The sequence below is a fragment of the Monocercomonoides exilis genome (genome assembly GCF_001643675.1).
Source record: "Monocercomonoides exilis strain PA203 chromosome Unknown scaffold40-978991, whole genome shotgun sequence".
Taxonomy (NCBI): Eukaryota; Preaxostyla; order Oxymonadida; family Polymastigidae; genus Monocercomonoides; species Monocercomonoides exilis.
Genome location: NW_027150585.1, coordinates 231,600 through 258,853, shown reverse-complemented (window position 1 = coordinate 258,853; position 27,254 = coordinate 231,600). Strand labels below are relative to the sequence as shown.

The 27,254-nt window shown below is 36.1% G+C and overlaps 7 protein-coding genes across 7 annotated transcripts; 3 read left to right on the top strand and 4 right to left on the bottom strand.

Moving 5' to 3' along the window:
* Positions 1 to 471: 471 nt before the first annotated feature.
* On the bottom strand, positions 472 to 1,846 carry MONOS_12320 (putative DDE superfamily endonuclease; the record flags this gene model as incomplete). Its single annotated transcript, XM_067864932.1, has 2 exons — positions 472 to 1,296; positions 1,535 to 1,846. The coding sequence occupies 2 exons, from the start codon at positions 1,844 to 1,846 to the stop codon at positions 472 to 474; spliced, it is 1,137 nt and encodes a 378-aa protein (XP_067722702.1).
* A 287-nt stretch (positions 1,847 to 2,133) lies between these two features.
* MONOS_12321 (uncharacterized protein) lies at positions 2,134 to 3,505 on the bottom strand (the record flags this gene model as incomplete). Its single annotated transcript, XM_067864933.1, has 2 exons — positions 2,134 to 3,144; positions 3,194 to 3,505. The coding sequence occupies 2 exons, from the start codon at positions 3,503 to 3,505 to the stop codon at positions 2,134 to 2,136; spliced, it is 1,323 nt and encodes a 440-aa protein (XP_067722701.1).
* A 689-nt stretch (positions 3,506 to 4,194) lies between these two features.
* MONOS_12322 (uncharacterized protein) lies at positions 4,195 to 6,209 on the top strand. Its single transcript, XM_067864934.1, has 4 exons — positions 4,195 to 4,241; positions 4,334 to 4,406; positions 4,470 to 4,969; positions 5,029 to 6,209. The coding sequence occupies exons 2-4, from the start codon at positions 4,334 to 4,336 to the stop codon at positions 5,782 to 5,784; spliced, it is 1,329 nt and encodes a 442-aa protein (XP_067722700.1). The 5' UTR covers positions 4,195 to 4,241; the 3' UTR covers positions 5,785 to 6,209.
* Positions 6,210 to 8,847: 2,638 nt separating this feature from the next.
* On the top strand, positions 8,848 to 9,953 carry MONOS_12323 (uncharacterized protein; the record flags this gene model as incomplete). The annotated part of the gene is made up of 4 exons (XM_067864935.1): positions 8,848 to 8,914; positions 8,980 to 9,473; positions 9,535 to 9,809; positions 9,893 to 9,953. 4 exons carry the CDS (start codon positions 8,848 to 8,850, stop codon positions 9,951 to 9,953), a joined length of 897 nt encoding a protein of 298 aa, XP_067722699.1.
* A 2,445-nt stretch (positions 9,954 to 12,398) lies between these two features.
* MONOS_15656 (uncharacterized protein) lies at positions 12,399 to 12,824 on the bottom strand (the record flags this gene model as incomplete). Its single annotated transcript, XM_067868547.1, has 1 exon — positions 12,399 to 12,824. One exon carries the CDS (start codon positions 12,822 to 12,824, stop codon positions 12,399 to 12,401), a length of 426 nt encoding a protein of 141 aa, XP_067722698.1.
* Positions 12,825 to 16,353: 3,529 nt separating this feature from the next.
* On the top strand, positions 16,354 to 18,258 carry MONOS_15657 (putative DDE superfamily endonuclease; the record flags this gene model as incomplete). Its single annotated transcript, XM_067868548.1, has 3 exons — positions 16,354 to 16,677; positions 16,726 to 16,895; positions 16,983 to 18,258. 3 exons carry the CDS (start codon positions 16,354 to 16,356, stop codon positions 18,256 to 18,258), a joined length of 1,770 nt encoding a protein of 589 aa, XP_067722697.1.
* Positions 18,259 to 18,978: 720 nt separating this feature from the next.
* On the bottom strand, positions 18,979 to 23,080 carry MONOS_15658 (uncharacterized protein). Its single transcript, XM_067868549.1, has one exon. The coding sequence runs from the start codon at positions 23,054 to 23,056 to the stop codon at positions 19,898 to 19,900; it is 3,159 nt and encodes a 1,052-aa protein (XP_067722696.1). The 5' UTR covers positions 23,057 to 23,080; the 3' UTR covers positions 18,979 to 19,897.
* Positions 23,081 to 27,254: the final 4,174 nt, after the last annotated feature.

Here is a 27,254-nt window from a genome sequence, read left to right as displayed (position 1 = left end):
AAAAAAAAACCATGCACAATCAAAAAAATAATTAATAACAAAACACACACAGTTACGTTTTTCATTCAATTTGTTCTAAACATTAAGTTTCATGAAACATGTTAAAAAATCGGATCAAAATGTTTCCATAATAAAAAAAGAAAAACAGTGATCAAAAATATATATATAACAGAATTGACAGAGTCAATACCGTTTCAATAAACAAAAAAAAGTTTTGACTTAATCAATTCGAATTGACCCGTTCAATTATTTTAACGTCTGTCTTGTAGTCGAGGAGTTAACCCGCTCAGGGGAGTTAACCCGCTCAGATGATCACAGAAGTTAAAACATTTTTCCTTCAGCAGTTTTCATTTTTCTCTTCGAAAACAAACTAAAATCGTTAGTTGTAACATTATAGCAGAATATTTGTGGAAAAAATCTAAAAAAGGTTGAAAAATTATAAACAGAGGATAAAAAAAAAGAAAAACTCTATCATATTCCAATATCAGACAAATCATCAGAACTGAGCAAAATTTTCCCAGACATTGCTCCTTCCGGTGCCCTGTTCGATGATGAAGCAATTTCTGCCCATTCTGGAGGCTTCTCTGGCAGTTGAGCAAGAACAGCATCTGGATTTAATGGATGAAGGCCTGTCACTCTCCAGCTGGCTTTTATTGTAGATGGAAACGAAGCCATTGCAATTGCTTCCTTTAAAACAGAAATAAATTCTTTTCTTCTTTCGCTAGCCGTGTTTGTTTTCCCACATTCAGTTGACTTTTTGAAACATTTTTTCATGTTGGCAAAAATGTACTGATCATTGGGTTGTAGCAAGTGAGAGGTGTGCGAGGGGAGTTGGATAAGATCGATTAAATTATCTTTGCATAATTTAACGATCTCTGTGGAAAAATGCCCTGTTCCTCCATCCATCACCAAAGCCGCGTGATTGCGTTGTAGTCCTATGGCAATTCGCTTTTTGTTTATGCTCGGAAGGATTGCTTTTTGAAATACATCCAGAAAGCATGCAGTTGTCATGTGTCCAGTTGAACATTGTATGAACACCTCATTTTCTGTTGTAGCTTCAACATATTCTTTTGGAATTGTCGAATATGGAATAAGAATTGGAGTTAAATATCTCACTCCATCTGCGCTTGTGAGAAAAACTATACATGTTGAATTTGGCAATGAAGGCTCTGGAATGATTGGCTGAACTGAAGAAGAAGACGGAACCACGACATCTTCTGAAGATTTTGAAAATACAGTTGATGTTTCATCCAAATTGAACAACAATTGAGGTGCAATTTTCACTTCGGAAAAGAACTTTGCAATTTTATCAAAAAAGGGACCTATAGTTTGCTTCGAATTATGTGCAGCACGGCCTATTGGTAACTTTGTTGCTTTTTTCAAAGCAAGTTTTGGATATCTTTCAATAAATCTCTTTGGCCAGTGTTAGTCTACAGATTTGACTTCTTCTTCATCAGTACTTTTTCCTCTTCTAATTTCATTTGCCTGCAAATAATAAAAAATTAAAAATACAATAATTCGAATGCTTACAAACCATTTCCGCTATATCTCTCATTGAATGGAAAATTCCTTTATCTGCATCGACTTCCAATCTGACAATTGACCTTTGTTCGTCTGTTTTTGAAAAAAGAAAAGGTCTCCCGGGTTTTCCAACAACGCGATTCTCCTTCTGAGCTTTTTCTGCTCTTTTTAGAAAATGTCTGGAAACAATATTTGCTTGTTCAATTTCAGCCTTTTTGAATCCGCAAACAAGATGCAAGTGAAGACCTTTCTCGTGAGGAGTTTCCAGTAGCCTTGCTTCGCTGGATGCTGCAATTCTGTGGATCTCTTTCTCAATCTTTGACATTTTTTCCCAAACAAAGAATGGGTTGATTTTTGATCATCTGAGCGGGTTAACTCCCCTGAGCGGGTTAACTCCTCAACTATAGTGGGGGACTAAACCCGGGCCGGGGAGGAAACCCGGGCCATAGATATTAAAATGGGAATTTTTTTATTTTTCCTTTTTTTGTGTTTGTATTTCATTTCATGAACTGAAACAAAGAAAAACAGTAAAGATAAAGATATTTAACTATAATGAAAAAGCTGTGCATTCCAAAAAAGCTGCAATGATATGGAATAAAAAATAAAATGTCTTCAGAACAAATCAGATAAATCATCAGAAGAATAATAAACAGCTCCAAATGAAGATCCCATTGGTGCAGATTTGGGTTCAACGCCAGGTAATGCCCATTCTGGAGGATTATCAGGAAGATTTGATAAAATCTTCTCTGGGTTAAATGGCCATAACCCTGTGCTTTTCCAAGAAGATTTTATAGTTTCTGGATACGAAGCGGCTGCAAGTCCATTTCTTAGGATTTCAATAAATATTTCTCTCTTTGATGATGCTGAGGTTGTTGTTCCGCTTTTTTTGGCTTTTCCGATCACCCTTTTCATACTTGCGAAGATGTATTGATCATTAGGCTGCAAAATGTGTGAAGTATGTGATGGAAGTTTTACAAGATCAATTAAATTATCCTTGCATAATTGAAGAATTTCTGGCTGAAAATGTCCCACTCCACCGTCCATAATGAGGACGGCATGCTTTTCTCTCTTTCCCACTACAATTCTTTTGTTTCTAATTTCTGTGATTACGCACTTTTTGAACATGTCCAAAAAAATTGCTGATGTCACATGATCAGATAAAGAAGGAATGAACACTTCGTGCGAAGTTGTTCCTAGCTTGTATTCTTCTGGAAGCGTTGAAAATGGAATTAATATGGGTGTCAAATATCGACACCCGTCTGCACTTGTCATGAAGATTATTGAAGTCGAAGTTGGCAAGTGAACTTCAGGAACAACTGCAGAAGGCGTTGAGGATGAAGAAGCAACAAGTTCAGGTTGTTGTTTGGATGAAAAAGTGGAAGTTTCATCTAAGTTTAACAATAGCTGTGGAATTGGATTGACACTTTCAAACAATTTCTTCACTTCGTCAAAGAAGGGGACGATTGAATATTTCGAAGTGTGGGCTGCTCTCCCTAAAGGCAAAGCAATTGGTTTCGCAAGACTAATTTCAATATGCCTTTTCAAAAATCGCTTCACCCAATGTTTGTCAACCGTTTTGACTTCATCTCCTTCTTTTCTCTTTGTTTTTAGCAAATCATTAGCCTGAATTATAAAAAAAAATAAAACAAATAATAATTAGCGAAATACAAACCATTTGTGTAATTTCCATTTTTGAATGAAACGTTCCATGCTCTGCATCATGAATTATCACTGTTGTTAAATACTGTTCGTCCGAATTGTCAAATAGAGTTGGTCTTCCAGATTTTCCAGGTGTATTCCTTTTTTTTTCTGCGGCGAGAGCTCTTTGCACTGAAGAGCGAGAAAGTACCTGGCTTCGGGCAATTTCTCTCGTTGGAATGTTCAGGATGTTGTGTAAGTAAATTGCCTTCAAGTGTGCATCTTTTAACTCACGAATTTCAGCAGTTGCGCAAAGTCTTGATGCAGAATTAATTGTTTTTTTCATTAGAGATCACAAATATCAAACTATGGGTGAGGCCCGAGTTTCCTCCCTGGCCCGGGTTTCCTCCCCGACTATATGCAAGTCCGCTTAGTATAGTCGGTAGAATATGAGACTGTCACTCTCATGGCCCGGGTTCAATTCCCGGAGTGGACGTAATTTTTATTTTCTTTTAAAATTTGAAATTTCATTTGTACTTTTAAATACAAAAAAATTATCTTAAATTAAATATATTTTGCTAACTGACTGCAATTATTTTTCTTTATCTTTAATTTTTGACGTCTGTGAAATTTTATTTTTCTAAATGTGTTTTCATTCTTTATGAGTGAAATAACTTCATCAGAAATATTTTCTCAAAATATCAATCAAACATTAACAATGAAGGTGAAATACATTAACTTTAAGGAATTCTTGTTTTAAACATAAGAAATGCTTGGAAGATGAAGATTTAAAATTGTTGAAAAGTTCTTTGATTGCTTCATCTTTCTCGAAAGATTATGATCCAAAGTTCAATCAACAAATCATTTCGATTTTTCATTCAAAAGCGAATTTGAAATTGTCTTTGTTCTCTTCAGATGATTAACTTTGAGGTAACGAACTGCATTAAATGATGTCAAATCGTTCAATAAGAAAAAAAGTGTGTGAAAATTTGTTTATGATCAAAGCATCCGTTATAGCAATTAGAAAAGGTTCAAGATTTTTTTTGAAATTTTTTGTGCATTGCAATCATTCAAAAAGAACAGCGTGAGCACTGATAACCTTTTTATTGATTATTTCGTTTTTCAATTTTACATCAATTTTTCTTGGCTTTGTTTTCTTTTTTCATGTGGAAAGATGAAAAATGTGAAGTCTTTTGAACGACATGAGCGAAAAATACAGGATGTGTGCATCACAAATAACTTCAATGGTACGCAAATATTGCATCGTTTAAATTCTTTAAGATTTTTTGTTTTTTGAATTCTATTTGCAGAATTGTTTTGTGAACTGGAGCATCGCAGAGAAGATGAACAGAAACAGAAAATTGAGGAAATGAATGGATTAGTTGATGAAATGGATGAAAAAGGATTCAAATCTGTTTTCACAATTGAACAATTAAATAAAATAGATAAAATGATTGAAGAAAAGGCATTATCATGGGGAAACGCAATTTTATTACTGATGCACATTGGATATTTCAGTGCATTAAAATTCTTTTTCTTATTTTGTTTTGATACATGTTCGTTGAGGGATAGATTTGAGGAAAAGATAATTGATGAAAATGAGAAGAAAAAAGAAGAAAAGAATGAACAGTTTCTGACTGATCTTTGTGAATGTTTTGCTTTGCTGATTGAAGGAAGCATTCCAAAAAAATTGCTTTCAATTGTTGTGACTCGCCTTCTGAAAGTTGCATTGAAGAAAGAGGAAAACGAGGAGACTCAAAAGGAAGTGGAAATGCCTTTGTTTGCATTAAGTCACATTCCAGGATATTATGTATGAGATCAACAAACATTATTTTTGATATTTGTGCTTTTTTTTAATTTTTTGAACAGAGCATTGATAAAGAACCATATCTGCATGAAATCAAAGAAATCATCGAATATCATCAGGAACATCAGAATCTGACACGACTTGCCTATCAGTCTGCTTGGCAGTTTTTGATTCATCAATTACTCCAAGATGAAAGTCTTGAGGAAGTAATTACAAATGAACTACATTTTTCGAAAGAGGCAGCAAGAGAGCTGGAAGATCTGTCAAAGAGTGTGGGTTGGAATAGAAAAGAAGAAGAAAATGGAAGAATAGAAGTGCATATTATCAGGAGATGGCTCTGTAATATTGATAATTACTTAACCTCGTGCGAATTGTGGAACGAAGAACTTGCTGGACTGATAGCCAGCCTTGTTCAGGTGTTTCAAGCAGCAAGGGGTAGATGCCAAATCATACGCAATGAAAGTGTTGGTGCATTAATAATTGCAGCAAGAAACGGAGTTGAGTATGAAGATATCTTATTAAAGAGCAGAGCTGTTGAAGTTATTCTGGAGGAGATTCACCCATCAACATTGAATAACGAAATGGTATATCATTGTTTGAGATTCTGTTTTTCAATTTCGGAAAGACTGAAAGAGGAGGAGAATGATGAAATGTTCGAAACAAAACGAAAAGAATTGAAAAGAAAGATATTTGAACAGATGGAGGAAGAAGGATACGAAGATTGCATTGAGAGTTTTCATGAAATGTTTGATTTTTTAAACAAAAAATTCTATCCAAAAATATCATTGAGAATTACAGATTATTTTTTGAATATTTGAGAAAATGAAACTCACTTTGTTTTCAAATATTTAATTATTTTTATTTATTAAATTATTTATTTTTGATTTGATTGATTGGTGGTCCAACATAACTTTAACAGTTTTTTGTTCAAAAACAAAAATATTTTTATCTGTGTTATCTGCTTCTGACTGTTCAGTTAATCTTTGAAGAAATGAGATTCCAAACATTTTGATATTCTCTGTGCTTTTTTTTTCTTTTTTGATTATTCCTTTAATCCGCAAACAGTTAATTGCAGCCTTTTTCAGTTGATAATTTTCATTAGATTGCTTAATATATTGTCTGATTATTTTGTGAATGCTTAAAGAAATTCTTTTCAATTAAAAATGAAACTCTTAAATTGAATTATCTTTTCTTTTTTATTTTTCACAAAATGGGAGGAAAACAAGAATTGAATGAATTAAAATATGGTTATTATTTCCCTTTTTTGAAAAATGAAAAAATATGATATTCTTTTCTTTTAAATAAGTTCCATCAAGAATCTTCGTTGAATTGATCATTGCCATCCACCTTCTTCAACAAGATTCATATTTATAACAATGTATTCAATTGTTCAGTTTTTTCCTCTTGAAGCCTTTGAACTCTTTAACTTGTTCTCTTTCTGATTTAATTTTTAATGAAAAAGAAAAGGCGAAGGAGAAGAATATAAAAGAAATGAAATGTTTTTGAAGAAACCTGTTATCAACTTCTTTTGTGCAAAATAAAGCAGAAATAAATCTGACGACAAAGAAGAAAAAGAATGAAAATCTTATTCAAAAACTGCTTGACTGAAACAAGTCAATCTCAATTGAATTCTTTTTTCTCATTCTCTTTCTCTTTTGCTCAGAAATCTTCATTTGAAATTCATCCAATTTTTGTTTCATTGCCCTTCCCTTCCATTCCATCCATCATCTGAAAGTGACTCAATCCCAATTCATCTGAGTTGTGTGTTGTCTTCTTTGTCGAAATAGAACTATGATGATGTTGTTGATAAGATGGGTGATGAAGTGGGTTGAATTGAAGAAAAGAAAAGAATGAGATATTGAATGAATGGAGATGGTTGTTTGAATGGGACAAAGAGAAAGATTGAGAGAGAAATTCTGAGATGAAAGGCTAAATGAGCTGGGAGAGAGGGGAAATAAACTGAAGAAGTGTTTGAATGAAAGAATTTATTCGGAAAAAATATCATATTTGCACTTCATTCAGACAGATAGACACAGGCTTCAACATCAACATTTGCTTCCTCTTCTTTTGCATCACTGTCTTCATCAAACAAAGCATAAGAATTTCAATCAAAACATCTTCTTCCTCTGAAATTTAGGGGAGCAGTGTTGTTCTTTCCAAAATCTTTAAATGGAATTATATCCTTCTGTTTGAAAGGAAACATTGAAGAAGAAAGAAAAAAGACAAAGGAAATCCTCTTCTGTTTCTTCTCCTTCATTCAAAACTGTTCATTCAAAACAGATGAAATTCATATTTCTTTTCTCCTTCTTCATCAACAACAATTGCTTTGAATGTTTCTTCTCCTTCTTTTTCTTCTTCTCCAACTTCTTTGAAGAATCCAGCGAGGAAGGCAACAGAATCCTGATAACAAAGTGACCAATTGGTTTCAAGAAATGTTAAAGAAGAAAGAGAAAGTGATGAGGAAGATTGCCTGGAAAGGAGAAAAAGAAAAAGAAAGAAGTTGATGATGAGGAGAGATCCTTCATTGGATCACCATCAATACAAACAGAAATCAAGAAACACATCAAAAAAGATTTCTTTCTTTTGCTTCACCCAAAACATGCTCAACTTTACTTCAATCACCACTGAAGCAGCTGTTGTTGTTTATCGTGCCTTTTCAGCATGTTCAGCAACCACAAAGGAGGATGATGATTTGACAAGAGATGTTCTTTGCAGAGAAGCCAATGGAGAAGATGAAACATCCTGAGAGTGTCAGATGAGAAATGAGTGAAGAGACAGGTATTTCCTCTTTCACTGAGTGTGCTGTTTGCAGTGGAAAAAGAGAAAAAGGCAGGGCTAAAGAGAGATTCAAAAAGGGTTGTCCATTCATTCTCATCAGCCACTGAAGTCCAATAACAAATTTTTGGTTTGCTCCAAAGAAGAGAAAAGTATGTATAATGAATCTGAATTTCCTTCCGCTCTCTTCATTCTTTTGGCTGAGCAGCAGAATTCTCTGATTCATTTTTTCTGGGTTTTTGATGAACAACCAAAGATGTTGTTGAATTGTTGTGCTTCCTGAATGCTTCTCATTGCACAGCTGCCTTCACGACATTTCTCATTTGATCTCCATTCAATCCAAGTCATTTGGATATTTGATGTTCAAAGCGTTTGATGAAAACAAAAGAAAAATGCCTTTTTCATTCATTGTTGCTTTTCCACCAATTATTTGTCCTGCCATCCTTGATGTTGGAGATGACCTTCAAGAATTTTCATTATTTGTTCATTTCGCTTCAAAACCATTTTTCAATGTTCTTCTGCTGTTTGACTGATTTTGGAATTGAATCAACAATTCCTTTTTTATTTTTTGTCTTTTTTTCCCTTTCAATAATCCGATGAGTCATCTTGAATGAAAACTGAAAATTGAAAAATAAGAAAATATAATTCATTGAGAATGCAATGATTTGTAATCATTATTTTCAACTGAATATTGTTTGTCAATTGTCGAAAAAGAATTTTCTTTTTTGAAATTTGATAGCTTTTTGACTTCTTATTTTTATCTGTATATTTCCATTTCTGTGTAATAAGCATACCCAATTTCATTCCAATAAAAAACAAACTCAATTTGCAAAAAGAAAAAAGAAAAACGAAATCTATTTCTTCATCTGAAATATCTTTTGGTTTGATCAAAAAGAAACAAAAGATTTTTGTTTCTGGTTTAATTCATCCGATCCTTGCAACTTCTTCACATTTTCTTTTGCCCTTCTTTTTATAAACAAAAATTTAACAGTCTGTGTTGCGATCATTTTAGGACTTCAAGATAATCAACCATGTGTGTATTTATCTTTTATTTTGTTATTTGTCAAGCTTTGCCTTGTTTTTGAATATTTTTTGCAACATGCAGAATGAGTTTGACAAATGATATATCTGAAGACAGAATACAGATGATGACCAAAACAGTGCAGTTTTCGAGTTTGTGAATTTATTTGGATTAAACGGTAATTAAAGATTTTTTGTATTTTGAATTCTATTTGCAGAATTGTTTTATGAGCTTAAGCGTCGCAGAAAAGATAAGCAAAAACAGAAAATCGAAGAGATGAATGGATTAATTGATGAAATGGATGAAGAAGAATTTGAATCAATTTTCACAATAGGACAATTAAATAAAATAGATAAAATGATTAAAGAAAGGAATATTTCGATGGAAAATGCAATCTTGCTGTTGAAGCATGTTGGATATTGCAAAGAGCTGAAACATATTTCATTTTATTCTTTTAATTATTCATCATTGAGCGAAAGAATGAGAGAGATGATCATTGATGAAAATGAGAAGAAGAAAGAAGAAAAAAATGAAAAGTTTCTGCTTGATCTTTGTGAATGTTATGCTTTGCTAAGCTACAGGTGTTCATATGAATTACTTTCAATTGCTGTTCCTTGCCTTCTGAAAGTTGCATTGAAGAAAGACGAGACCGAAGAAGCTCAGAAGGAAGTGGAAATGGCGTTGCTGGCTTTGGGCAAAATCGGATATCGGGTTTGAGAACATTTTTCCATTTTGATATTGATGAATTGTGTTTTCCTCCTTTTTTTCATAGGAAAATAAAAGAGAACTGCATTTGAATGAAATCAAAGAGATTGTTTATTATCACCAGGAACATCAGAATCTGACACGACTCGCCTATCAGTCTGCTTGGCAGTTTTTGATAAAAAGATTTACCAAAGATAGAAATTTGGAAGATATGATTGTGAATGAGCTGCATTTTGGAAGAGAAGCAACAAAAGCATTGGAAGATCTGTCAAAGAGTGTGGATTGGAAGAGAAAAGAAGAAAGAGGAAAAGAAGCAAAGGAAGTGCTTGTTATCGAGAGATGGTTCTTTGTTATTGATTTTTACTTTACCTCGTGCAAATTGTGGAACGAAGAAATTGCTGGACTTATCAATTGCATTGTTCAAGTATTACAAGCATCAAGGGACAATCACAAAGATATTTGCAATGGATGCTTCGATATACTTAGAAATACAGCAATAAATAGAAATGTTAAAATTGAATGTTTGTTAAAAAATGGGGCAATTGATTTCTATTTGGAGGAAATGAAGCAATCAACTTGGGAAGATGAAATGATTGAGAATTGCTTGCTTTTCTTTTTGAATATTTCAAAAAGAATAAAAGAAAAGACGGATGGAGAAACTACCAAAACAAAACGAAAAGAATTGAAAAGAAAGACATTTGAAAAGATGGAAGAAGAAGGATTTGAAGACAGCGTGTTCAGATTGAGCCATTGCAAGCTAATGGGAAAAGATTATTATTCTTTGATGTTCAGACCTTTTAATTTTCTCACTTTTTGCTAATTTGAATTGTTTTCAATTTTTTTCAAAAAAAAAAAAAATCAATTTTTTAACTTGCAATTTTAAATTTTTGATTTAATTTCTTTTTTTTTTTTTTGAAGAAGAAGAATATTCATAAGAATTTTTTTCTTTTTGTTTTCTGTGATGGAATGTCTTGAAAGGGATTGTTTTGTCCAACGATTATGTTGTGTTTTGATTGTTTTGATTTTTGAAGTGAAATGACATTTGGAGTGGAGTGAATTGTTTGGGTGAGAAATGCCCCAATAAATCCCTTTGTTCTCTGTTATTCCTCGTTGAGAAAAGTCATTTTGTGTGACATTTCTCGAAATATCAAGTGCTTGCAGCAAAACAAAACATTTTGAAGATAACGCTGCTTTGTCCATGCGCATGCATTCACAAAAGCATTATGCACAACATAACAATCAAATATTCATCAATTTGTTTTTTTGATTTTTTTTTTTGTGAAAAGACACATAATTTAATATTTCTTTTCTTTTTTTTATTTTTTTTTTTGTTTGCATCATCAAGAGAAATGATTCGGCTTTTGCAGCAGGGAGACGGCCGGGGCAGGGCGCAGAAGGGGGCATCCTCGCTGAATGAATATCTGGGGGTGCTGATCGGGTTCAATGGGAAATATGAAGGGTGCGCGCGAAATGAGCGTTTGGTGATTGTAGTTGGAAAGAGCGGGGCCGGGAAGAGCACGCTGATAAATGCGGTGCTGGGGGCGAAGATGGAGGAGAATGGGGAGGGGAAGGTGGTGAAAGTTGGGGGAGCGGGGAGAGGGCCGAGGATCGGGGACGGGATTGTTTCAGAAACGCAGTTTGCAGAATGCTTCGAGCTGGACGGGGCGACTGTGCTGGACACGAAGGGGTTTGTGGGGTCGAACATCGACGCGGAGGGGGACATTGTGAGCGGGCTGGTGATGGAGGCGAACAGGAGAAAAGCGAAAAACGTGATGGTTGTTTATGTTTCGGAATATGAGAATTTGTGCAACGTGTCGAAAATGAGGGAAGACGCGGAGTTCATAAGCAAGATATGCGAGGACGGGGAGCTGCCGGTAGTGTTTGTTGCGAACAAGTGCAAGTTGAGATGGGCGATGAAAGAGAAAAGCAGCGGGCAGCTTGGAGATGTGCTGATCGAGAAGGTTCAAGCGCGCCTTCACGAGGATTTGGGAAAGCTGTACCGGGAGCAGATGAGGGAAATCCGGGGCAAGTTTTTTGGGGAAGAGAAAGGGGAAGGGGAAGGAAGTGGGGAAGGGGTGAGCGAAAAGGAGATGATGGCGGTGCTTGAGAAAAGCAGAGTGGAAGAAGAAGGATTGGTGAGGAAGGCAGACATTGAAAAATGCTTGAGGCAGGTGAAGACGCTGTGTGTGCTGAAAAGGGCGGCTGAAGGCGGAAGGCTGCTGTACTACGACCCAGTGGACTTTTACTCGGTGGAAAGGATCAAGTCGATGGTGCATGACGCGAACTATTTTGTTGGGGCCGAGCGTGTTTGGCTTGGGGGGAGCACGGCAGAGTCGGAGGAGTTTGTTGGCGGGGTGTCGGGAATAGCGGGTGCACTGAGGCTGCTTGTGGGAGCGATGAGAGGGAGGCGGGGGGTTCCGAGATGCTTGAAAGAGGTGGTGGGTGTGTGTGGGGACTTTGAGTGCAAGTGTTGCGGAGGGTATGGGGTGGTGAGCGAGAGCATGAGGGATGTGGAGGCCACGCTGAAGAAAATCCGGATTGGGAGGGAAGGGAGGGGCAGGGAGGGCGGAAGAGACGGGAAAGAGGAAAGGGAAGGGGAAGGGGAAGGGGAAGGGGAGATGGATGCGTACGAGCGATTGAAGGAGCAGTATGAAGCAGAGATTGGCCGGCTTGACTCGGAGGAGGTTGTGAAATACGAGACGATGAGCTTCCGGAAGCACAGCAACCGGCTGCAGAACCAGAAGCGGTTTGAGAAGCGGATCGAAGTGGCGAACACGACGTTCAAGTTTATTGCGGGGAACAGCTACACGTATTCAGATGAAAAAGAGCAGAGGTCGGGGATAGAGGGAGGGGTGTTTCGGGCGGTGTACAAAGCGCCGAATCCGACGATGGTGGCGGGGAGTGTGGTGGCAGGGGTGATGAAAGGGAAGTTCAAGCACCTGGTGAGAAGCGATGCGAGCGAGTGCAAAGGGACGGTGGAGCTGTATGCGCCGAGCCGGGACATCCCGGAAAACAAGGAGAAGATTGAGAAGCTGAAGGGGCGAGTGCAGAAGCTGAAGGAGAAAAGGGAGGAGTGGGAGGGGAATGCTGTGCACATGAAGGAGCTGAGGGAGAAATTCTATCGTTTGAAGGAGATAGTGGAGAAGAAGAGAGAGGAGGAGGAGAGATGGAGCAGCCGCCGGTCAGCACTGGCAGGGTGTGTGGAGTTCTGCGAGGAGTGCGACAAGCTGTGGGAGAGCCACAAGGACTTTGCATTGCAGCTGAACCAGTTTGTGAAGAATTATGTTCCTGAGAGGTATATTGCTGAGGCGAGAGGAGAAAGAGCAGCTGAATTAGATTGTTTTCGGTTGTCATCATCTGTTTCTGTTCCTTCCTCTTCCTCTTCCTCTTCTTCTTCTTCTTCCTCTTCTTCCTCTTCCTCTTCCTCTTCCTCTTCCTTTTCCTCTTCCTCTTCTTCATCAACTTTCACTTCTCCTTCTCCTTCTCTTGCATTTCAATCCGAAGAAATATTAAGAGATTATCATTCCACTTCAATATCTTCTCCTCTTCCTCTCCCTTCTTTCCCTTCTCTCCCTTCTCTTCCTTCTCTTCCTTCTCTTCCTTCTCTTCCTCCTCTTCCTTCTCTTCCTTCTCTTCCTCCTCCTCCTTCCCCTTCTCGATATCTTCCTGTTAGCAGTGCTTCATCACCGTCGTCTTTTTCTTCTTCATTTCCTTCTCCTTCTCCTTCTCTTTCATCTTTTTCTCCTTCTTCCTCAAATTCCTCTTCCTCTTCCTCTTCCTCCTTTTCATCATCATCATTTTCTTCTTCTTCTTCTTTTCCATCTCCTTTTTCACCTCCATTGTCTCCTCCATTGTCTCCTCCATTGTCTCCTCCATTGTCTCCTCCGCTTTCTCCACCTCCTCTGTCTCTTTCCTCCCATCTTCAATTTTCTCTTCCTTCTTCTTTGTCTTCCTCATCTTTTCCGTCTCCTCCATCTTCTCTATATTTATCCAACTGTTCTGACTCATCATCATCTTCTTCTTCTTTTTCTTCTTCTTCTTTTTCTTCTTCTGAGTGTTCATGTGAATGTTCTGCTGAGGCAGATCATAAAACATGTGAACAAATAGAACTGAATGAAACGAAAGAAAGAAAGAAAGAAAAAGACAATGAGGAAAAAGACAATGAAGAAAAAGAAGAAAAAGAAGTTGAAAACGAAAGGGCATCCTGTTCGTCGCAGAGTGTGGGAAAAGGAAAGGAAAAGGATGAGCGTTTCTCTGGTACATCGCGAGGAGATGAAACTCTGATGAGGCTTGCGAGATTTTTTGTTGCGATGGAAGAGATGGAGGAGATGGGGGAGATGGGGGAGTCGGCAGAGTTGCAGCAGGATGTTTGTCTGAAGAGGGATGGGCGCCACGACCCAAATCTTGTTGGGGCAGCAGCTGAGGCAATCAAGAGCCTTTGGAGCAGAATGGGTGAGTTTCGTTCGAGTTTAGAGGAATTCAAAAGGATAAATTTATAAACATTGATTGAAAGAAAGATGAAAGATCTCGTTGTGGTTGTATTTGACGTTTTATTTTATCTTTTTTTCTTGTTATAAATTTGAAAAGTGATTTTTCGTTTGCGCGGGTTTTATTTTGATTTATTTATTTATTATGAGAAAAATGACCTTCCCTTATTCATTTTTTTCTTAAATATGGACTTATTTTCGAATTGCGGTAATATTCAATTTCATTTGATTTAATTTTAATTTTAATTTTTGTTTAATTTTAATTTTAATTTTAATTTTAATTTTTTGATTTGCTTTTCTTTGCTTTGCTTGCTGTTTGTATTGTTATTTTTCTTTTATATAATTTCCATTTACAACAAAACAGGGTCTTTTTATGAAATCTTGTAATTTGGATGAATGTTTGAAAAAAAAAATAAACGAAACGAAAATTTGTAACAAGACAGCTAATTTTTGCATTTTCACAACAACGAATTCACGAAATGAAGTGCCACTGATCTTCAATATCTTCAAAGAATACAAAGAATACAAAGATCTGAATTCTGCTTTATTGAAATGTGTGAACCAAAAGCACAGTTTGAGGAAAGATATGGGTGATTATTTTTGCAATCATATATATGAGTGTATGTGTGTATTGTGTGTTTGTTTGTTTGTTTGTTTTGAACTTGGCTTGAAAATCGATACAAAAAAAAAATAGTTCAACACACAACAAGAATTGTGAAAAACTCATTTGAGATTTAAGAAAATCTTGGAACTGGAAAAAATGTTGTCTGTTTTATTGGATTTATCTCCTTGTTTTTCAAACAAATTGTCCTGTCGAAATGTTTTGATTGAAAGAATGTGAAATGGAAAAAAAATCACCAGGTGATTTTTTGTTGTTGCTTATTCATCGAAAAGAAATTGCGATAATTTGTTTGGAGATATACAGTCAAAACCGGATATATTCACATCGGTTTTTGTACAACTTTTTGTGACTATATCCGATTGTGATTATACACGATGATGCTTTACACAGAAAAAAACAAAAATTAATTTTTGAAAATGTAATTTTTTGTCGATTTTTTTATTTTTGGAAATTCTTCACAAAAACGCATTTTTCACTTGCGAAATTCATTTTTAACATAAATGTTTATTTCATTGACTTATTTGAGCACATTTTTGAAAAAGCGAAAATTTTTAATTTTTGATCAAAAAACCGATTTTTCATTTAACAAATCACCCATAATAATATAAAATGTTATTATATATTTTCAGCCCTATGATTATATGCGATGGAAATTTAATGTTAAATAGGCCAAAAATGTCGATGCATCGAAAAATATGACAATATACGAATGTGATTATATTCGGCGTGATTATATCCGGTTTAGACTGTATTCTGAATAGAAACTTATTTATGAACAAAAAAAAAAAAAAAAAAAAAAATTATATGGAATATGAAATTATCGATATGTCTAAATTTTTTAAAAAAGTTCCTTTTGTTTAATTTTCAGGTGAAAATGAAAATTTCATATTTCGATCAAATTTATGTTCCCACTTTCCAAAATTCGTTGCCATGAAAACAAAACCTTCAATTTGTTGAAATTTAGTGAAATGGAAAAAGTAATAATAAACCGAAGTGTTGAACAATGAAAAATCACTAAAATTATAAAGAAGTTAAGTTTATGAATAATGATATAACTCAAAACACTCAAAACAAAAAACTCGAAAAAATTTGAATCAGTCTTTGATCTAAAAAAATAAAACAAAAAATACCAGATCTTTTTTCTAAAATTAAAAAATAAAAAATATTTTTTAAGGAATAGTAAATAATAATATTTTGAAGGTTTCCTGATATTTATTTTTTTCTAAAAGTGCTCTGGAGAGCCAGAAAATTTAGGTCACGATAAATTTTTCGGTCACCGATAAATTACTGACACTAATAAACATTGTAATTACGGAATGGAATTGTCTGAATGAGAACAATTTGGAGGTTTGTCTTTCAGGAGTCATTAAAAAAAATCCTCTTCAAGCTTTTTTGCAATCACAGTCCTTATCTATTACAGTCGGTGCCAAAGCCGATCCTTGGTGCGAAACCCGATCCTTGTATAAGCATTGATCTTGTTCATTTCTGCAAAATTATCTCTATCTTGAATTTTTTAGAGATATTTCCAAGGCAGTCGCATCTGAAATAATCATTAATCAATTAAAAGAAACAACAAGAACACAATTCATTATATTGGCTGATGTTTTTGAAACCAATGAATCTTTTATTTTTTGTGTTCACAACAAAAAGAAATAAATCCAAATATTTGTATTCGTGTTATTGCGAATAAAAATATATTATTAATATATAAAAATTAACAAATACATCACTAATCAAAAGTTTCAATGATTATTCATTTGATCATACCCCATATATCATGAGTAACTCAACATATCTTTCTCCTCTTCAACTTCATCGTCAACTCGCATCCAGCAAATATCGTTCCATTCCTTCGATAACCAAAAAGATATTTGCTATACGCAGTGATTATTCACTGAAATGGCAAACCGTTGTTGGTGAAAACATTATTTCGAAATGTGCATGGTTCAGAGGGGTTAAAGCAGAGAAGGAAGGAAGAGATGTTGGAGTAGATGGGCATCCTCTAACAATTAATGCGCGCCAGCTCGAAACAATTGAAAATCAAGTCCTTGTGAAATTATCAGAAAAAGAAACAATTAAAGTGCATGACGTCCAAAACATGGTTTGGCTTATTTTTTGTTTTTTTTCTTTTAAAAAATAATTATCAAAGTGTGCGGATATTCTCGAAAAAGAATGTGGTGAAAACAAAGAGCCAAAAAAACTTAACGAAAAGTATGCATACAAGCTATTAAAAAGAAGTGAAATTATACATGCAGCAGTATCGAGACCTAATGAGTTATCAAAAATAGCAGCTCAATCGCCAGAGGATGTGAGACAATGGTTTGGAGAATTGTCTGACGTAATTAGCAGGAATAACATTAATTCATCGAGTATATTTAATTTTGATGAATCTTCGTTGAATTTAAGTGAAAGCACAAGCAAACTGGTTGTTTGTCTAAAAAATCAAATTCCGCCTGCTTCAACAGCTCCTCCAAAAGTTCCTAATTCAACTTTGTGTCTGTGTGTCTGTGCAGATGGTTCTTCACTGCAACGATTTCTTCTTTGGCCCATGAAAAATTTACCACAAGAATTTTCATCACTTTCTGCATTCGACATCAAAGTTCTTCCTTCTTCATCCGGTTGGATAACAAAAGAAATATTTAAAAACATCATGATCAATTTTTGGATACCAGCGATTGTCTCAAAAGTTGAGCCAACATCGACACATAAAGCCCTGTTCCTAATGGATAATCATGGAACTCATTCAGACAATTCTGTTGCAGATTTTGCAGAGAAACACAATATCATTTTGAAGTGTTTTCCACAGAATATGACCCATCTATTACAACCGTGCGACTCGTGCATCTTTTCTCGTTTGAAAACAACTCTTTACAATAAATTTCACGTTCCTACACCGTTTTCGATACATTCCTACAGATCTTCCCTTGCAGAAACACTCCCCGAGGCGGTTGCTGCTGCGATTATGCCATCGACTATAAAAGCAGCGTTCATAAAAACAGGCGTATGGCCTGTTGCAGCTGCTCCAGTTTTGGATCGCATATCTGGATCTCCCATCCAAAATCACAAATGCAATTCTAATACTTCAGTTTCTTCGCAAGATTGGAGAGAAGAGTTGTTTGGAAATTATTCTCCTCATAGTGATAAACAATTATCTACTTTGCAATCTTCAAAACATTCATCTCTCCACGATTCTGAAAAAACAAAAGAACGCCCAACATTGATCGATGATCACAGCATAAATTCAACAACAAAATTTTCAACTGACGAAAACTCCACTGAAGAAAAATCATCAGAAGAAGCAAAAGAGATGGATGATTCAGAGCTTATGAAACAAATTGAATCGACAAAAGAGCATTTGCACTTTCTTCAAAACCAGCTGACGAAAATTAGAAAACCAACTTCATCTTCTTCTGAAAAGAAACCAAAGAATAAACATAGTAGGCAAGAACTTAATGAAATGTTGAATAAAGAACCAGCAAAGGAAAAAAAATCTTTGAGAAAAAAAGCAAAGAGAGTAATTGAAATACTCAAAGACGATGAAAAAGAAGAGAAATTGACTTCAAGTGATGAAATAAAATATTTCGATCATCCTCCCAGAGAAATTTCTCCTTCATTTAATTCGAAAGAGAAACGCATTAGAGAAACATACTACTCTAAATACAACTGCAGCATAAAATTCTAGCCTTCATACCTTTTTGACGAATATATTTGAAATTTTCTTTTTAAAGAATTGCTTCATATCGATTATTTTTCACTAAACAAATAATAATACAAAAACAATATGTATTTTCTTTTTTTATTATTTCATTTGAAAATTAATAACTCTGTTGCCAAATACCTGGTTTCAACGAATAGTTAAATATATTTAGTCTTTAATTGAAGAAATATTAAACAACTTCGAAAAATGATTGCATTCTCTCTTCCTCTTTTGGTTCGGGTTTCGCACCAAGGATCGGCTTTGGCACCGACTGTACAATGTGAAAAGGATTTGTTGAAAGAGTTGTAAACAAACACAAAAAAAAAAAAAAAAAAATATCAGGCTTGTCACAAAATTGAATATATGGCAGATCCTTTTTGAAATCATTCTTTCGTTCGAGTTTTGATCATAATTTTTTTTTCAATGGGATTTTTGTTAAAATTTTGTTTATGCAATAACAACATCATGAATAATAAGTATTTTCAGTTCAAACTCAATTTTTCAAAATCCCAATGATATTAAAATTCTGAGTAAAACTCGAACTTAAGTGTGATTTCAAAAAGGATCATCCATATCCCCTTTTTGATTCTTTAATCGAAAAAGTCTGAAATAAATGATGAGTCACAAGTAATTTTGAATGATGGTTTTTTGAGTCGATGTGCTTTCAGTGTATTTAAGGAATTGTTATTGTAAAATAAAAATTAGTTTGCGAATATTTCCGTGTTGTTTCTAACATGATAAATTATTTATTGTTATATTTCTTGGGAAAAAAAGCTTCCAAATAAAGTGCATTTTCAATGTGCAATGTGAAGTGCAATGAACAAGACAACATAAAATTCTTAATAATTTGAAAGCCAAAACTACAAAAAAGCACAGAAATATAGAACGATCGAAAACAACTCAAAGTAAGTTTCTAAGAAAGTTCTTCATTTCAAATATGCAATATCAAAAATACAATTTACAGCTTCACCTATCTGTGATCATCTACCTTTACTCAAAAAAAAGGCATTTTATCACACAGATTTCCCCAGCTGTCCAATGTATATCAAATAAAAGTTGAAGAGAACGTTAAAAAAAAGGAGAAAAGTCAAATAGAAAAGTGATATGATAAGACATAGAATCTCATAATTTGAACAAAAAACATAACCAACGTAAAACAAAACTTAAATTCACTTTTTTTTGTACTCAGCAAGTTGATATTTATTTATTTGTCTCTCTAATAATATTTCTTTCTTTATATTTGACTTTCTTTTTGTGCAAAAGACAACAAATTATCATAAAGTATAAACGTAAATGAATAAAAATAAATAAATCTCACTAAAATCACTTTGAGCCGAATTACAAGGAGAATGGAAAGGTGGAAGGAAATATACATTAATTTTGTACGTGATAACTCCCCCAAAAAAATTCACACCTTTTAAACTTCCTTTCATAATTGCGCTTGCTACAAGATTGCTGCTGTTGAATGCACCATCTATCTTAAACACAATAAAATAATAAAAATAATTCAGGATGATTTCTTTCTTTCTCAGTTTCGTTTAGGAAGTCAATGTTCATCCATATGTTCGATTTCTTCTTTCTTCTTTAAATTTTCATTCGTTTTTTCCACTTCTTCATCTTTTGTTCATTTATCTTTTTCTCTTTTTTCAGAACGTTCAGTTATTTCGTTGTTATCTCCAACATCTTTATTTATCTTGTTGCCTTCTTCTTCCTTATTAATTATTTCTTTTTCTTCTTTTTCTATTTCTTTATTGTCTTTTTCTTTTTTATTTTTATCTCCTTTCTCCTTTCCATCATTCTCTTCTTCCCCAACTTCAAGTCGCTCAGACTGCTGCACATTTTCTGGTTGCACGCCGTTTTTTTCACTTTCATCATTCCTTTCAATAACCGCATCTTTATCAAAATATTTTTGCTCCTTTGTGACAAGCAACTGTAATAAATCAGTGCTTCCTTCAGTGAAATCAGGCTCATCTTTATCAGAAGGTGAGAGCGACTGCACAAACTTGCTGTGTAAATCGCATTTTCTATACAAAGAAACGAAGGAGTTTTCATTTGACGTACATGTCTTGAAATTCTGTGAAGCGTCATTGGAGAGGGACAAGCAAGTGAGCGGAGATAAACAGCGAGATAGCGAGAGAGAAGGAGAAGTGGAAAGAGAAAGAGATTGAGATGGAGAAAGAGAAGGAGAATAAGAGCCTGGTGAACATATTTTGATATCTGTGGGGTCTTCTGGTATTGGATTATTTGTGCAACAACACTGATTTTGTTGTCCGGAAAAATCTACATCGATATATTCACAAAATACTTTCTGCTTTCGAGGGGAAATCAACGATAAATCATCTGGTTGAATATCTTTGCTTTGTAATTGGCAGGAATAATCTGTCGGACAATCATCAACAAACTGAGTCTGTGAAATGTCTTCTTTTACAACACGAGGCATAAGCGAAGATGTAGATGAGGACGAGGAATGGTCTGTGTCAATGGTTTCTTCGGTGGCATTGTTGCCATTGCCGTCATTGCCTTCATTGTTTTCATTGCTTTGTGTCTTCTTTTTCAGAGCATCTGTATCTTCAGCAGAGCTTTCTGATTGGAAGGCTTTGCTTTGGCTTGCCACTCCTTGCTCTGTGCGGACATCATTATCTACATTACCACCACCACCACCACCACCATCTCTAATTCCATTTTCATTTTCATTTTCATCACCATTGCCATCACCATCAACTTGGCACGAATGCACTATTCCTTCATAACGAGTCATCTCGATCTCCTTCTGCACATCTGTGTTCTGCTCGTTCTCCACCTGATCCTGCCTCATTGCTTCGTTAAAGAAGCGCGCATTCAATCCCATTGAATATTCATAGTCTTTCTCTGCAGGCAAATAGTTATCAATCGGATCATCTCTCGAATTCAGCATCTCCTGGGAGATTATTTTCTTCATCTCTTCTTTATCCACAAACGGAAACATCAGCAAAAATGACTCGTCACTGACTTGTGTGTATCTCGGAAAAATGGACTGTTCCATTAACATCTCATTCACATCGGTGCTTCTTGGCATTTGTGCAACATCGTAGCTCGCAGCGCTCGGCTCAGCTGTATTTCTGCTCTCTTGCTCTTCGTTGGCTGTCTGACTGGTCCTCATGACGGCAACTTGGCTCATTTCCTGCCTCTCCTCTGGATGGTCACCTCCCATATTCCGGTTAATCGCATTAATTTTGTTGAATTCTGTTTTGTCGTTTTCTTCTTCATACGATTCTTCTTTTTGTTGATAGTCATCCGTGTTCTGGAATCCATAATTTCTTTTTTCTGCCATGTGTTCAGCGATCAGTTCTGCTTCTCTCCTCTTTTTCTCCCTGGCCAGCATCCGTGCAAGCGATAGCGCGTACTTAATCAGTTCCATAAAATCCTTTTGCTGCAGTGCAACCAGCGGTTTCGAGAAGAATGCTTCATCTTCCTCACACCTTTTGACTTCACTATTTTCATCCTTTTTCCCCAATTGAAACACGCCCCCTGGTGGAGAGCTGAACGACAAGAACTTGATACAGCCGCTGTACACCAGCAGCCCATCGCTCGGATACTCATGTCTCAAATTGCTCAGTTCACCGTACGATTGAGAGCGATGCATAAAGGGAACTTCTCCGCTAACTGATAGATTCCACTCTTTCTTCTCCCGCTCGTCTAGCGGGACTGAAACAGAGCGCTGAATGTTATTCATTCTCTGAGCACCCGGAGCATCCAAAGCAACAGAATAATCAGAGGTTGCAGAGCCAGCAGAAGCAACGGAATAAGCAGCGGAAGCAGAGGAAGCAGATGTTGCAGAGGTAGCTGGAATCGACGAGCCGCAGGTAGCGTTTCGGGAGCTGGCTGTTTCGTCGGCGCAAGTGTTGTGCTGCATATCGTCGAAGTCTCTTATGCTTCTGGAGTCTCGACAACCTTCTTGGTCGTAGCTACTGTGAGCGTCAGGATCAGAGGATCTGGAAGAAGAAGAAGAAGAAGAAGAAGAAGAAGGAGAAGGAGAAGGTGAAGAAGAACCAGAACACGTAGAACAAGAAGAAGAAGAGAAAGAAGATGAAGAGTCCGTTGGAGAAGGCGAGCGGTCCACAACATCATTCAACCCATCGTCCACTGGAACTGCCGCTTCATCCACTTCTCTTCTTGTTTTCCTTGCTTCTAGTATTGGCGTGATCTTTGAAAGTATTTCGCTGGAAACGAGAGAGTTTTCTTGATCTTCTTTGAGAGAGCGTACAGCATCATAACCAATATCAGCCTGAATTCTAGTGTGGCGTGCCTCCTGGAGCGCTGCAACAATAAGGAGCATGGCGTCGATTGTCTTCTCTTTACTGGCTTCACCCTCTGAACGAGATAGGATCAGGGCCTTCAATGCTGTGATGAGATATCTTTCCACTCTGTAACCGCTGGAATCAAGTGCGTCTCTTTGCAGATTTGATGATCTTGCATGAGGACGAGTTATGATTGGAATAAATGGTGTACAAACAAAGGATTCATATTGTTCAACTGTTGTCTCCAAGTCTGCGGAATCCGTGTGAAAATCGTATACAGAAGAATTGATCTTATCATTAAATAAGGCAGCGCAAAGCGAAGAAAACGACAGAACTTGGCTTTCTGTCCGATCTGCTGGTGCCGGTTGTGAAGTCGCTGGAAATTGGTCGGAAGCGAGTGTACCGCTTGAGGAGGTAGGCTGAGATAAGCCTACGCTGCCCGTTGATCCGCCGAGGGTAAAATTACCGCTCAGTCCCGATGCAGGTCCTGCAGTTGATACTTCCATTTCAATGATCTAATTAATGGCAGAGCCCTTTATAGTTTACAAACTCCCATAACAAGAGGTGTTGTTGTTGAAAATTTGTTCTGGAGAAATAAAGTGCTCTGAATATTAATTGTTTTTTGAAGATGAATTGCACAATTTTTGTATAATTGTGAAATTTTTGTAAAAATTTGAAATACGCATTTGTTATTTCAAGTTTCACCAACAAATTATGAGAAATTAATCATTTTAATTATTTTTGTGAAAATCGTAATAAAAAAAAAAATATAATATTACGTTTAATACGATTATTGAAATGTTTTTTTACAACAAATGATTGTCAACAATTAACATATTCAAAAATATCGAAAATATATTTGTGTTATTTTTTCATTATTGTTGAAACATAAAGAATTCATCAAAAATGAATGAAGAGCACTACCTATTATACAAAAATGGTTCAAATGTTGATTTTTTTCAATAATGAATATTTCCTGGGAGGGGAGTGGAAAGGTGGAATGTTTCCATTGCTTGTTAAAAAGTCTTGTAAGTTAAAAACAAAAACAATTTAGATATTGATAATAAGTGGTAATTATGCAACGCTATTAAAGTTATCAATGATACCAAAAACTGTAAATATTGTTGCTTCTTCGTTTTCCTCTTATTCATTTTTCCAATATATCATTTGGGTGATTTTTTTTGACATCATAAAAAAAGATCAAAAATCGAAAATATAAATTCTATTGTGGTATTAATTGATCAAAGAGTTAAATTGTTTTTTTGCAAGCATTTAGCATTAATTTCTGTAATATAAATTTGTTTTATTCCCCCCCCCCCCCCCCCCCCCCCCCCAAAAGACATACCTTTTTCACTTTTTTTTGTGGAAAAGAATTGTTTTGACCAAGTTTTATAAATATTTACTAAAACAAACGAATAAAACTTCAAAAAAAATTGCAAATTCATAATTGGAAAAAACAAAACATTGAAAAGAAAAAATTAAAAATAAGAACAGAAAAGAAGAAAACAAAATTATTGAAACCAATTTATTATTAAGAGTTATTTTTCTTTTTATTTTTTCTTCACCTTTGCACAGCCAACAAATCTCCATTCCTTTTATTCTTTTCATCAACTTCATCAAACGTTAAACAAAATCGTGGAACATTGGATAAATCCGATTTCAACAATGGAACTGATGTCGATGTCTGTGGAAGATAAGGACAGATACCATGTGCCACAATCGAGTATTCCCTCACTGGCTTCATTTTCCTCCTCCAAGACTCCTCCCTCACCCTCCTCAGCTCAACATTTGTTCCTCTTCAAACACTCACCTTCAGCGCAGCTGATGCAAAAATCATTGATAACAATTGACATTTTCTAATTTCATTAAAATTTCTTCCATTCATTAATTTTTTAAATTTTCCATATCATCGAAAAATCTTTGTGCCTTCATTGCTTTTTCAACAAGAGCATATATCATCACTAATTATTCGAGAAGTTTAACTAAGTTCCGAAAAAATCTAACTTTGCCATTTTCCATTTGATTTGGCTTCTTCATCAAATGAAAATAAAGCTCGTTGCTTAAGGAATCATCTATTTCTTCTCTTCAAATAGCATTTCTTCAATCAAATCAGAAAGATTTTCAAAAACATTTATTTCCTCAACTTTCCGATTTCAACTTTTTCGTATCCAATTAGAGCAAGTGTCTCATATAATTTCTCTTCAAATATGTCTTTTCCTCTCAATTCCTTTTCTTCCTCGCTTCATTTGCAACAATTCGCCTTGGTTTCGCTGCTGTGAAATCTTCCGAAGGCTATTTAGGAGCCCATCCATTTCATAAAACAATAGCTTCAATGTTCTTTCTGTTTTCACTGCAAATGCTTCAGCTTCCAAATAAAAATGGCAAAATCTTCCTCCTTTTCTGATTGTACTCCATCAGATACGCTTTTCTTGGATCAACGAAACACTGTCTTCTTTATCACATAATTTCTGCTGATATTCTGTGTTAGAATAAATAATTATCTGTGCTTCTGAATAGAAATGAAAGATGAGGCCTGACGATGAATTCGAGGGGAGTTGAATGAAAGAAAAGAAGAAGAAGAAGTTAAGGCAGGAAGTGATAGCGGAAGTGGGGTTGGAATAGCTGAATTAGTAGAAGAAAGAAGTTTTGCTTGGAATTGCAGTGAAGGAGATTAAGATGTTCTGAGAGAAGGAGAAGATAGTTGTTGGATGTTCATAAACAAGGACGAATTGACAAGTGATGAAGTACAATGAGAAAGAGGATGAAGAGCAATGTTTGGACTTGCAGCAAGATCAGCAGCTGAATTAAAAGGCGCAACCAAATAGAGAGCAGGGTATTTCTGCATCATATTCATGGCCTTTGAATTCTGTGATGTGAAGAAAGATGCCAACTACGAGAAAGAAAGCGAAGAAAACAGCTTCGACAGAGCATCTCTTCTCCCAGGCACACTGCTCTGATTGAATGTTCTTATCCCTTTCTTTTTCTGAAACATCAAAGGTGATCCTTTCCCTGCTCCTTTCCTTCCCTTTCTGTGAGTTTCTTCAGCTTCCTCTTCGCAGCTCCGCCCAGCTTTGCATCAGTCCGCTCATTAGCGCGCTCATCAGATCCAGCCGCGTTCTTATCTGCATCGCTTCAACTACTGCATACACAGACACTTCCTGTAACTTTTACACAAATTGCCCGTCTTCCTCGCTTTTGATGCAAACATAGCGGCGGGGCACATCCAATTCATCGCTCAAATCTTCAAAGACAGAATAAGCTTAATCATTCAGCGTGCAGTCCAATTTCCGCTCTCTTGTCAAAGATGGCGTTTGGCTTTCTTTCGCCTCTTGTTGGGCCTCGCTGGACATTTTGTTCTCCTTCTGGTTGGTCGGCGCGCCAATCTCACGGTATGGTAGAAGTATTCCTTTGATTTTGCTTTACAGATTTTTGTCTCTTTCCTTTATCTTCTTCGCCATTTTCTCCATTTTTCTTCGCTCTTGCTCTTCTTTCTCCTTTTTCTTCTTCTGCATCTCCTGCAGTTTCATCAGCCGAAGCAGTTTCTCTCTCTGATCATCTGATTCCAATGAATTAAACGTGATTTTCGCCTCTTCATCGTCCACTTTCCCTTTCTCATTCTGAAACTCATCTTGCATCGCCCTTGTCACTTCTTTGTTCAAATCCTTCATCTCCATCACACCCAACGTCGCCCCTCCTCCTCCTCCTCCAATTCCTCCTCCACCTCCACCTCCTCCAACGGTATGTGACAGCTGCGTTGTTGGTGCACAAACAGCTCCTCTCCCCATTTCCATCTCTTGGCTGTACACAATCAACGCTCTCCCTCCAACTCCTCTCCATCCTCCGTCCATTCGCTTCCCTCGCGTAAAGTGTATCGTTCCAAAGGCGCCTCGTCCTGAAGTATATTGCTTAGGCTGTGGAGAAGGTGATGGTGTTGGAGAGGTATTTGCTGTTGTGTTCTGTTGTTGTGGTTGTTGCTGCTGTTTCTGCTGAGCTTGCGATGAAAGAGGCTCTGGCTTTGGCTCATCTGAATGCGTTTCGTCTTTTTTGCCGTTTTGAATTGATTCTTTCGCTTTTGCATTCTTTTCTGCTTCTGTTTGATAGTCTTTCTTTTGAAGTCTTTCAACACTTTCCTGAGCTTCATTGTTTTCATTTCCTTTCTTTTTCATCGAAGCACTTTGTTTTGTTTCAGTATCATTTGCATCATCATCATATGCTCCTTCCTTTTCACTCGCATCGCTCTCCAAACTATCAGTTGATTCGTCATCTGATAGAATTCCCCCAACATTCACCACATTCTCATAGCTCATCAGCTTCAGAATACTCTCATCGTCTGCATTGTCCTCTTCATACAGCCATCCATCCCCTGAGCTTATTCCCCACCAGTCGTCGTTGTCAAACTCTTCTTCTCTTCTTCGGAACGCTGTCAGAATCTCCCGCAGCTTCTTCTCTCGAATGTCGTCTTCTTCGTCTTCGTTTATTCCAGTCAAGTTGCAAGCTTCTGTTTTCTTCTTATTCTTCATTTTGTTATAATTATTTTTGGATTTTGATAAATGTTTTATTTTCTTTTCTTTTGAAACAACTGATTTGGGTTTGTTCATTGAATCCTCCAAAATCACTTCTTCGTTTTCGTCGTTGTTCGAGTCATCATCATCTTCTTCTTCCTCATCTTTCGTGCTATCTTCATCGCCTTCAACTTCTTCTTTG